General features: G+C 37.4%; 1 protein-coding gene across 2 annotated transcripts in view; it reads right to left on the minus strand.

Annotated features, from left to right (window-relative positions):
• VMP1 (vacuole membrane protein 1) overlaps positions 1 to 12496 on the minus strand; it is a 129291-nt gene that overhangs the window by 93831 nt on the left and 22964 nt on the right. For both annotated transcript variants that reach the window (XM_057536691.1, XM_057536692.1), the window contains exons 2-5: positions 8081 to 8182; positions 6041 to 6176; positions 4564 to 4654; positions 2579 to 2689 (exon numbers count right to left, since the gene is read on the minus strand). In XM_057536691.1, coding sequence (XP_057392674.1) covers positions 2579 to 2689; positions 4564 to 4654; positions 6041 to 6176; positions 8081 to 8156 — 414 coding nt within the window. In that variant the 5' untranslated portion in view covers positions 8157 to 8182. The remainder of the gene's footprint in view (positions 1 to 2578; positions 2690 to 4563; positions 4655 to 6040; positions 6177 to 8080; positions 8183 to 12496) is intronic.

Here is a 12496-nt window from a genome sequence, read left to right on the forward strand (position 1 = left end):
GCATCTGCCAGGAGGCAACACCTATCACTTATGCTCACATGTCAAAGCAAATCATATGGCTGGAGTTCAACAGGATGGGGATGCAACAACTCCCCACAAAAATGAATACCAAATATGGATAAAAAATAATAAACTGGGACTTCCTTGGCGGTGCAGTGGTTAAGAATCTGCCTGCCAATGCAGGGGACACAGGTTCGATCCCTGGTCCAGGAAGATCCCACATGCCATGGAACAACTAAGCCCGTGTGCCACAACTATTGAACCTGTGCTCTAGGGCCTACGAGCCACAACTACTGAGCCCGCATGCCACAGCTACTAAAGTCCGCACACCTAGAGCCCGTGCTCCACAACAAGAGAAGCCACTGCAATGAGAAGCCTGCTCACCGCAACAAAGAGTAGCCCTCACTTGCCGCAACTAGAGAAAGCCCGTGCACAGCAACGAAGACCCAACGCAGCCAAAAATAAATAAATTTATTAAAAAAAAAAACTGATCTCAACTAATATTACTCTGATGACAATGATGATGACAATGTTTGCCATTTTCAGTAGTAGTAGTAGTAGTAGCTATAGTTAACTTCTTGTAATCTGACTTCCATCCCAACCAGGTGATTGAAAATAAACAAAAACCAGTGACATCTTTTATCTTCCTTTTGCTTGACTTCCCTGAAAATTATTTTTTGCAAATGCTTGTTTTCCTTCATTTTCCCTGTTATACCTAGGGAATCCTGGAAGGAATCCTGTGTCCAAGAACTAACAGATCTAAGAACTAAAGATAATCTGCTCAAATGGAAATGGCATATGCTGGGTATCTCTTTATATTTCTTTTTAACATTAACATATTGCTCTTCAAGCCTTTACATACTGAATTTGTTTGCTATATTGGCCTTTTATCCATTTTTGATCACTATTGTCTAAAAAACTGTTCTTTTGACAAAATCAACACTCATTCATGATAAAAACTCTCAAAAAAAAAACCCCCGAAAACAAACACAACTCACAGCAAACTAGGAATAGAAGAGCTTTATCAACTTGATAAAGAACATCTACAAAAACCTACAGCTAACATGATACTTAATCAGAATTGAAAATGGTCAGTTAATGCTAATCCTTCTGAGGACACAGGCTCCCATGGAGGTAGCAAGAAGTATGGAGAGGAAGAGGTATTTACTAAAGAAAGAATATGCAGAGAAACTAAGCAGAATGAAGGCAAAAGGTGGCATAAACCTTTAATATTTCAAGAGAGTGGTTGGAGTGGCAGAAACTAAAGGCTTCCCCATTAAGGTTGGGAACAAGGGAGGATGTCCCTCTCAACACTCCAATTCAACATCAGACTGGAAGATCTAGCTAATGCAATATGACAGGGGGGAAAAAAAAATGAAAGGGTATACAGACTGAGAAGAAGTAAAACTGTATTTGCAGACAACATGATTACCTATATAGAAAATCCTAAAGAATCGACAACAAAGTCCTGAAACTATTAAGTGATTACAGCAAGGTTACGGAATACAAGGCAAATACACAAAAGTCAATTGCTTTCCTATATATCACCAACTAACATACACGATCCACAAATCATGCCCCTAGGTATTTACCCAAATGAGGTGAATTCTTATATACCCCTCAAAACTTGCACATGAATGTTTACAGCATCTTTATTCCTAATTGCCATAACTTGGAAACAACAATGATATCCTTCAATAAGTGAATGGATAAACAAACTGTGATGGTACATCCAGAAAATGGAATATTATTCAGCAATAAAAAGAAATGAGGTATCAAGCCATGAAGACACAGAGGAACTTTAAAACCATATTGCTAAGTGAAAGAAGCCAGGCAGAAAAAGACACATACTGCATAATCCCAACTATATGACATTCTGGACAAAGCCAAAATTTATTATGCACTGTAATGGAGAATGTTATGCATTTTCCATTACAGTGTCACATACCCAATATAAATGCTGAGCAGCCATGAACTACCACAAGAATATTTTTAAGAGTATCTCTCTCATTTCAACTAAGTAAAAAAAAATATTTTTTAGGAGGGGTACATTTTATACTTTGATTTAAAAGAGTTTAAGAAAGCATTAGTTGTACACATGTAATACTTCATTAACTGCACTCAATAAGATTACCAAAATAACTATCCAGTATGTACATGGTGTTTGAGGATGTGAGGGAAGATACCATTTCTCATTTGCAGATTAACAGAGAAAATAACTGACCAAATTAATTCTAAGTCTTACATGGAATTCTGTACAATTAAATAACTTCAACTATTACAAAGACAATTGCATAAGCAAGAGAACCATTATTCCAAAATCTGGAAGGAAAAAACATTTCCTGGCTGAATTAATATAAGTAAACAATCTCATTTGCCTAAGGGTTCTTCCTCCCTTCTCTTTTTAAATTCTCAACCCAAAAGGAAAAACAAAACAGAATTCCAAATCACTGGCTTGAGAATTAGAATACATATAAAACACAAAGGTAATTAAGTAAAATTCCTAGAATTTTAACTTCTGAAGTAAAAGCACCAATTAAAACATAATCTCTTTCAATCTTATTAAAATTATTCTTACCAGATAAAGCAGAAAGGTATGCAGCCCTGTTCCAAGCCCAACAGAAGACAAAATTCCTAAGCCTATCCAGTAGGCATACAAAAGAAACTGTTTCTCTATACGTTGCACATACTGAAAAACAAAAGGGATGAGGTGAAAACAAAATCAGAATTCTTAAGCAGAAATGTGGTATTTATCAACTATAATAAAAATAAAACAAACCAACTAAGTTTCCAATAGGAAGAAAGTATTAAGATTAAAAGCTCCTTGAAGAGTCCAAATTCCTCTAATATGTGGTCACAGAGATGGCAAAAAAAATCATGTAACTGTAATAAAGCTCATTTCTACACTTTAAAAGTCCTATTATTACAATGACATTTATACAAAAAATGCAAATTATTGATAACTATGAGAATAAAAAATTTAAAGATACTTAAAAGTTATAAAAATTTTGTTTAAGAAAGCATGATAGGGACTTCCCTGATGGCGCAGTGGTTAAGAATCCGCCTGCCAATGCAGGGGACACAGGTTCGAGCCCTGGTCCGGGACGATCCCACTTGCTGTGGAGCAACTAAGCCCGTGAGCCACAACTACTGCATTTATAAGTATAAAAACTTCTCTGATTAGAGGTAAAGTGCTGCTCCTCCCCATTTTTTTTTTTTTTTTACAAAGTCTAAACTTCTTTTTTTTATTTTATTTTATTTATTTTTTTATTTATTTATGGCTGTGTTGGGTCTTCGTTTCTGCGTGAGGGCTTTCTCTAATTGCGGCAAGTGGGGGCCACTCTTCATCGCGATGCGCGGGCCTCTCACTATCGCGGCCTCTCTTGCTGCGGAGCACAGGCTCCAGACGCGCAGGCTCAGCAATTGTGGCTCACGGGCCTGTTTGCTCCACGGCATGTGGGATCTTCCCAGACCAGGGCTCGAACCCGCGTCCCCTGCATTGGCAGGCAGACTCTCAACCACTGCGCCACCAGGGAAGCCCTCCTCCCCATTTTTAATGCCATTTGTTGTTTTCTAATTTTACAGGCAATATATGTTTATTACAGACAACTAGAAATACATAAAAGCGTAAAGTAAAAAACAATTACCCATAATCTCCACCCCCTCAGAGATAATCACTATCAGCATTTTGATGCATTTAGAGGTAAACTGCTCTAAAATATGAAATGATACCATTTTAGAACTATTTCCTAATAGAATACATTAACGTTTTGCAATTTTATCAAAAGTTATTAACAAAATGTCCTATTTTCCTTTCATTTATGCTGTACAGATGACAGGCAAGTGAACTTCCCCCCACTTTGTACATATAAAACCTAACCTTCAATCTAGGATGAGTATATCAGCTTGGATGGATCACAGGAGTGTGTTATAAAAAATATGAAGACTTTGGTAGTGATTAAAGGATTCATGCTGCTTTGACTAAACACTGTTAGGAAAGTTACATTTAAATCCTTAAAGGTAAAAAGGAATGATATATACCCAATATAAATGCTGAGCAGCCATGAACTACCACAAGAATATTTTTAATATTTGGCCTTAAAAGTAAGACATTAAGGGCTTCCCTGGTGGCGCAGTGGTTGAGAATCTGCCTGCCAATGCAGGGGACACGGGTTCGAGCCCTGGTCTGGGACGATTCCACATGCCGCAGAGCAACTAGGCCCGTGAGCCACAATTACTGAGCCTGCGCGTCTGGAGCCTGTGCTCCGCAACAAGAGAGGCCGCGATAGTGAGAGGCCTGCGCACCGCGATGAAGAGTGGTCCCCACTTGCCACAACTAGAGAAAGCCCTCGCACAGAAACGAAGACCCAACACAGCCATAAATAAATAAAAAATAAATAAATAAATAAAAATTAAAAAAAAAAAAGTAAGACATTAAGATACCAGTTATGAGATAAATTAAAAAGAAAAATAAAATCAATGAAATCCACAAAAGCTCCATTTTGAAACTGTTTGGGATTAGGGAAGGTACAAGAATAGAAACAGAGGTGCTGAACCTCTTACCTGTTGATGTGCTCCTTCAACATAATACGTAGCTATAAGCACAGCAAGCAGCAGTAAAAAAGACATCACAACGCTTTGACGATGCCATAATCTTAAAAACAAATTAAAAAAAAATGAAATATGTCACAGTCTCATTTTCAGGATTCATCACTCTCAAAACATTTCTTATTGAAGCAATTAGGTTACTTAGCTCAGCTTTAGAAGTTTTTCTTGCTGGATTGAGCTCTTTTTTTCTTAAACACTATGGTCTCTTGGGGTGCAGAAGGGGGTCAAGACCAGATACTTGGGTATAGAATCTAATTTCTTATTAGAAACCCCATCGTAGGGGCTTCCCTGGTGGCGCAGTGGTTAAGAATCCGCCTGCCAGTGAGGGGAACACGGGTTCGAGCCCTGGTTCAGAAGGATCCCACATGCCGTGGAGCAACTAAGCCCGTGCGCCACAACTACTGAAGCCCCCGCGCCTAGAGCCCGTGCTCCGCAACAAGAGAAGCCACCACGATGAGAGGCCAGCGCACGGCAGTGAAGAGTGGCTGCCGCTCGCCGCAACTAAAGAAAGCCTGCGCATCAACGAGGACCCAATGCAGCCATAAATAAATAAATAAATAAATAAACAAATATAAACAACTTTATATAAAAAAAAAAAAAGAACAAGAAATTACATCATAGCCTTTCCCATACCCCTAACTAATCTTTTATATACACCCCAACTTCTAATTGGGACAGGCATTATGATATAATGGAAAGGGCATTGGCCTTTAGTCAGAGGACTTGGATCAGAGTCTCTTAAGTACTGTACTTTGAGTAAGATACTCAACCAATCTGATTCTGTTTCTTGTTTTTAAAATCATGATGATCATATACTTATTTTACCTTCTTCATGGAATTGCTATAAGGATCAAATGAACTAAAAAGTGTTACAAAATGCTTTATAAACTGTAAGTATATAAAAAGGTAAGATATTATTACAGATAACTTGGAAAAGTAAACCAGAAAATGACTAAGGCAAGTAAAAGTTCAACTTGCTCTTTATGATATCAGAAATAGGGCTTACAGGTACTAAATTTAAAGATAGAACACAATTTCCACGGCAGAGTCCTTTTTTATTGGCTCAAACTATCAGTAGTGCCACGTATCCTGAACCTTGACCTACTAAAGAATCAGTGTATCTAATGTACACAGGCCTGATTTCTCCCGAAGGTAAAGCCAGAAGAAAAAACTTCTCATTTTCATTGCTCTCCTCTGCATAAAAGATTCAACATGAGACAATGGTCAACTGTAACAATCCAGTGAACAAATAGCAACAAGTTTCCCTAATCTATTTTTCTTCAAACTACACATAAAAAGGAAAATAAGTATGTTCCTATAACATTCTAAATTTAATTAATCCATTTTGATAGAGCAGGTGGCAGGGAGACTGTTGAAGATTTCTAAAATTAGTAAATACAGTTTATATAAAAGGAAACGGAAGACTCTTTACCTTGAGGTCCATTCCTTCAAGATTACTAGGATTTCCAGAGAAAAATACTGCAAGGTAACGAGTGGCTGTCTCCACAGGACAATATTCTGCCTTTCTTCCCGATCCCTCCTCTTCTTTTCATTCACTGAAGAGGGATCTGAAAAACAGTGTAGAAGTTAAAACAGGATGTTCACTTTTTCCAGTCGCTTTCAAAATTCACCTACCTTCCCATCCCACATTTGAAGGACTGTATATAAACCTCAAAAAACAAACAATCTGGTTCACATTGTGACAAGTCTAGGCTATGTCCTGCTGTTCTACTCTTACCATTATTTTTGGAATTATTTTATTGTCAGGACACAAGTTTCTTTTCTTATACATTACTGGAATGCTAAATTAGCCCACTTTCTATGAAGGGCAATTTAGCACCATATCATAGAACAAAGTGGTTTAGAGCTCAAAACGTGAAGGCAAACTACTTGGTTCCAAATCCTGGCACTGCCATCTACTAGTCATGTGATCTTGGGCAAGGTAATTAACCTTTCTATGCCTCAGTTTTCTCTTCTCTAAAATGAAGATAAAAATAGTACTTACTTTTTAGTGTCTTGTAAAGATTAAATGAGTTAATACATGTATGTATATGTGCAATTAAGGTTAGTTATTATTGGTAATAATAGTAACTCTCTCAGCATCATCTCTCAAAATTATAAATGCATATACCCTGTCACCTAATAATTCCATTTCTAAGAATGATTAGCTGTAAGGAGAAATGACTTTTGTATGAGTTTATTCAATACAGTGTTATTGGTTCTAGCAAAAGATTATAAACAAATGTTACCAACAGAGGACAGAGGAGCTATTAAAATATGATAGATTTGTACAATGGAATACTAAGCAGCCATAACAAAGAATAAGTTCTTCATGTACAATCTCTATGAAATATTAAGTAAAAAACCCCAAACAACACACACCATGGTACAGAATAGAAAGTGTGTCATTCTAACATTAATTTTAAATTCCAAAGGGGTGGGCAGTAGTGGAAGAATACATAAATGTATGTGCTTGTTGAAAGAAAGGAAAGAAAAAATAACATGCAAAAGCTCCTAATGGGATGAGACTATGATATATGCAATGTCTATTTCCGAATCCTGAAACTCCTGGTGAAACGATGCGAAATTTATTGACAACCAAAGTAACCCAAAAGTCAGTAAGTGCTGCAAAATACGTTCTGCAAGGCAATGCAGTGATCAAAACAAACAAATGGAAACTACTACTTCAGATAGCTTGCAATTCTTCTAATAGAAGAAAATTTCTATGATATAATATTACCATGCTGAAGTATTATTTGCAATGTGTTTGAGATGCCAAACGATTTAGAAGTTAAAAAGAAAACCATTATAATTAACAGAAAAGGAAAACCTTTCATTTTCTTTTAAACACAAAAAGGAAAGTTCCTACTTAAATCATCTACATAAGTAATAGCTGTAATTTTCAGGGTAAATGTGTGAATAAGAGTCAAATATACTGAAATTTACCACAAATTCCTAGTTTGGCTAAAATATAAATTTATTTGTTTCAAACTAAAATTTAAAAATAAATCCACAATAATCACATTCTGACTTTTTGGATAATTATAAAATTAGGATTAGCATAATAAGTAAATTTATAATCTACTTCTAAAGTTACAAAATAGCATGATAAAACTGAGTGCCAAACAAAGCCAAATAAATATTTACCACACCACAAGATTAAAAAATAATAATCTTGTACCTAGAACACTGCTGATGTGACTACGGCCAGGCTGCTTCTGCTATCACTGTGAAAAATTACCTCATAGGCCCTTATATATCCATAATTTAATTTACTATGAAGATGAAACAAAAGATAATCAATCTTTTACAAGATTTAGAAGAATTTTATGTATCCTATATTATTATATAAGATATTATTTTGTTAACAAAAGATAATAAATATTAGATATAATATATTTCTATTTTATTCCAATGAAAAAGATATCATTTAAACCCGTAGATCTTCTCCCTCCAAACCACCATACTTCACCTGTGAAGTTTCCATTATATTGTTCCTTGTTCATTGCTACACGTCTCTGGTCACAATTTTTTCCATTCTCTGCCATTTCATAGATCAGTAACTCTTGAGGAGCTAATAAAACAAAATAAAATCCAGTGATATGCTACATACTTCTGCTTTGCATCTGTGGCTGAATGAAACTGAATACAGAAACAACATGGGAGTAATCCCCACGTGCCATCTCAATAATGTGTTTATACCTTAATTTTCTCTTTTATAATCAAGATTTAATAATTTGTATAGAAACTGTAGTAGAAGTATTAAAAATATAAAAGCCATGTTGTTGTAATCCTTTTCCAAACAGTTATCCCAGTGATTTTCCAGATTAAAATTTGGAGGCAATTTGTCCACAGAAGGATATAAAATACTAGCATCTTCAAGTACTGATAACCTATAAGGTCTAAAGTCTTTCTAATTCAAAATTGAATATCATACATACTATCTACACAAATTTTACCAATCTTGCAGTCCTTTTAGCATTACTTTAAAAAAACGATTATATTATCAAACATGTCAAAAATGTTGCCACACAGATCCAAGATCAATTTTATTTAGGAAACAATTCTACTGAAAAAAAAAAATGATATGGGCACAGAAGGTGAAAATTTAAAAAGTTTAAGATAAGTTAAATGTACTCTTTATAGCATGATTCATACTACAGGTATAGGTATAAATTTTTAATTTAAATCCCTGTATTACAACATGTAAATTGTACTGACATAATTATTCTACACGAAAACACCAGATTACCTGTGCAGGTATCATTCTTTCAGGTGCTGGTAAAGTAAATCTTTCTACTTAAAAAGCATATCACTTCAAAGTCTCAATGCTGAGTCCTCTGCATGTGCCATGAGTCCTGCTACTCTTCTACTCAGCTGATTAGAATATGACATGGTCATGGTTTCAATCTTCCTATGGTTTGTTAGCTGGAGCTATTTTATCCCTTGACTAAAATTCTAACCATAATTTAGGCCTCATAAAGGAAAATAAGTGAAAGACTATAAAGACAGAACAAAGAGCATACATTCATCACTCCAACAGAAGGTCTCTTCTTTTAGACACAATCCATTTGTGGACACCTTTGTTTTGTTGCCTTCATTTCTCAATAAACAAACATATTAGGAAATAAAGTATAGGTTTCCATTAGCACAGATGGATAGCCTGGAGCAGATGATTATAAGCCTAAAATCTGGATTTGCATACCAGATTTGCCACTAACTAGTTGTGTGACCTTAAGCAAGTCTCATTTTTTCTAGATCTTGATTCTCTGGATCTACAAAAGGAGGACAAAAATTCTCACTTTCACAGGATTAATGAGGATGAAAGAGTGTGTGTTTGGGCATGCAAGGGTGTGTATAACTATAAATGGCAATACATGGAAAGGGTAGGAGGTATCTGACACAGTAAACCTAGAAACTGTCTATACTAGAGAAACTACTTCATAGCACATGCCTCACTGCTACCATATCAGTGATGTCAGTGTCTTTCATTCAACACTCATTATAAAAGTTCTGGGGTCAGTAATGGGCACTGAAGATATAAATGTGAATAAGACAAGATCTTTCTCCTCCAGCAGGTCATAATCTGGTAGGGAAGCCAGATGAGCACAAGACTTCAATTATAATATAAAACAATGAAACAGATATACAGCAAATAACTTAGTGGGAAGAAAACAGGTTTTAGAATTGGATTCAAACCCAAACTTCACAAGTATATATTTTGAGCTTTGGGAAGTTTCTAAATCTCTCTAAATATCAGTTTCTTTAATTTGTAAAATAGAGATAACACGACACATAAAGGGTTACTCTGAGGATTAAATAACGTAATGTACATAAAATACTAGTATATTGTCCCACCTTTTATATGAACTCAATATATACTGGTTTATAATGATGATAAGGAGAAAGAAAGTACAGGAAAAAGTATGGGAGCTCAGAGGGCAATACATTCAGGGTAGTACTAGACGCTGAAATTTGATTCTGCAAATTTAAGTCAGAGTTCTGTGAAGATGTTTTCAAAAGACAAGCAATTACAAAAAAAGAAAGACGAAGATAAATTGTGAAAATCTATAAGATCAAAGCATCACAATAAGTTCACAAAATGTAAATCTATTCCACAAATCATGCTTTCTGGTTTTATTAATAAAATTAATAGAACATATTTGAAATGGACCATATAATAAAGGAGTTAAAGATTTTCCATCTTCCAATCATTCAACTTGAAGCCATACTTAAGTTCTGTAAATACTTAAAACTATGCGAACTCATATTCAGCCAAATTCTATAGGCAATTCATTTTAGAGATGACCAGCCCTTCACCTACATCACAATAAAAAACATTTAATTAATTTGTGATGAAAAGATATAAGAAGGCACAAAAGAGCTTATGTGTTATGAAGAAAACACTCTAAAACCTTTCCCCTGCAAAACACTGATAATTGAGCTCATTTCCCCAGTTTTACTCCTTCCCATAGTATCATCTTTAAGAGACAGAAAGAGTTTTATCCAAAACAACTTGGGTCCATTTAAGCTCTTACTTAATAACAATGGTATTATGCAATTATTCAAAGATGTTTTTAAAGACATTTCAACAGGAATTTTTATTTGAGAAAATAATGTGTTCTTACACAATATGCTAAAAAAGAAAACAGTCTACAGACATTTCCTACTCAAAAAATTCTCCAGAAAAAAACATAGTCTGGAATTTTGTTTTGTAAGAAATAGCATAGGAGACTAAGTTATTTTCTTTTAATCCGTCTACTTCTTTACAAACAAAATAAATTCACAGTTTAAAAAACAATTTTGGGGGGCTTCCCTGCAGTGGTTAAGAGTCTGCCTGCCAATGCAGGGGACACGGGTTCGATCCCTGGTCGGGGAAGATCCCACATGCCGTGGAGCAACAAAGCCCATGAGCCACAACTACTGAGCCTGCACTCTAGAGCCCATGAGCCACAAGTACTGAGCCCATGTGCCACAACTACTGAAGCCCATGCGCCTAGAGCCTGTGCTCTGCAACAAGAGAAGCCACCACAATGAGAAGCCCGAGCACCGCAACAAAGAGTAGCCCCCGCTCACTGCAACTAGAGAAAGCCTGCACGTAGCAACGAAGTCCCAACACAGCCAAAAATAAAAATAAAAATAAAAATAAAATAGAGGAGGGGGCTTCCCTGGTGGCGCAGTGGTTGAGAATCTGCCTGCCAATGCAGGCGACACGGGTTCGAGCCCTGGTCTGGGAAGATCCCACATGCCGCGGAGCAACTGGGCCCGTGAGCCACAATTACTGAGCCTGCGTGTCTGGAGCCCGCGCTCCGCAACAAGAGAGGCCGCGATGGTGAGAGGCCCGCGCACCGCGATGAAGAGTGGCCCCCGCTTGCCGCAACTGGAGAAAGCCCTTGCACAGAAACGAAGACCCAACACAGCCATAAAAATAAATAAATAAATATATTAAAAAAAAAATAGAGGAGGAACCAAGATGGTGGAGTAGAAGGACGTGCTCTCACTCCCTCTTGCGAGAACACCAAAATCACAACTAGCTGCTGGACAATCATCGACAGGAAGACACTAGAACTCACCAAAAAAGATACCCCACATCCAAAGACAAAGGAGAAGCCACAATGAGACAGTAGGAAGGGCACAATCACAGTAAAATCAAATCACATAACTGCTGGGTGGGTGACTCACAGACTGGAGAACACGTATACCACAGAAGTCCACCCACTGGAGTGAAGGTTCTGAGCCCCACATCAAGCTTCCCAACCTGGGGGTCCGGCAACAGGAGGAGGAATTCCTAGAGAATCAGACTTTGAAGCCTAGTGGGAATTGATTGCAGGACTTTGACAGGACTGGGGGAAACAGAGACTCCACTCCTGGAGGGCACACACAAAGTACTGTGTGCATCGGGACCCAGGGGAAGGAGCAGTGACCCCAGGGGAGACTGAACCAGACCTACCTGCTAGTGTTGGAGGGTCTCCTGCAGAGGCGGGGGGTGGCTCTGTCTCACCATGGGGACAAGGACACTGGCAGCAGAAGTTCTGGGAAGTACTCCTTGGCGAGAGCCCTCCCAGAGTCTGCCATTAGCCCCACCAAAGAGCCCAAGTAGGCTCCAGTGTTGGGTTGCCTCAGGCCAAACAACCAACAGGGAGGGAACCCAGCCCCACCAATCAACAGTCAATCGGATTAAAGTTTTACTGAGCTCAGCCCACCAGAGCAACAGTCAGCTCTACCCACCACCAGTCCCTCCCATCAGGAAACTTCCACAAGCCTCTTAGATAGCCTCATCCACCAGAGAGCAGACAGCAGAAGCAAGAAGAACTACAATCCTGCAGCCTGCGGAACAAAAACCACATTCACAGAAAGATGGACAAAAAGAAAAGGCAGAGGGCTATGT

This window comes from Balaenoptera acutorostrata, chromosome 20 (assembly GCF_949987535.1).
Source record: "Balaenoptera acutorostrata chromosome 20, mBalAcu1.1, whole genome shotgun sequence".
Taxonomy (NCBI): Eukaryota; Metazoa; Chordata; class Mammalia; order Artiodactyla; family Balaenopteridae; genus Balaenoptera; species Balaenoptera acutorostrata.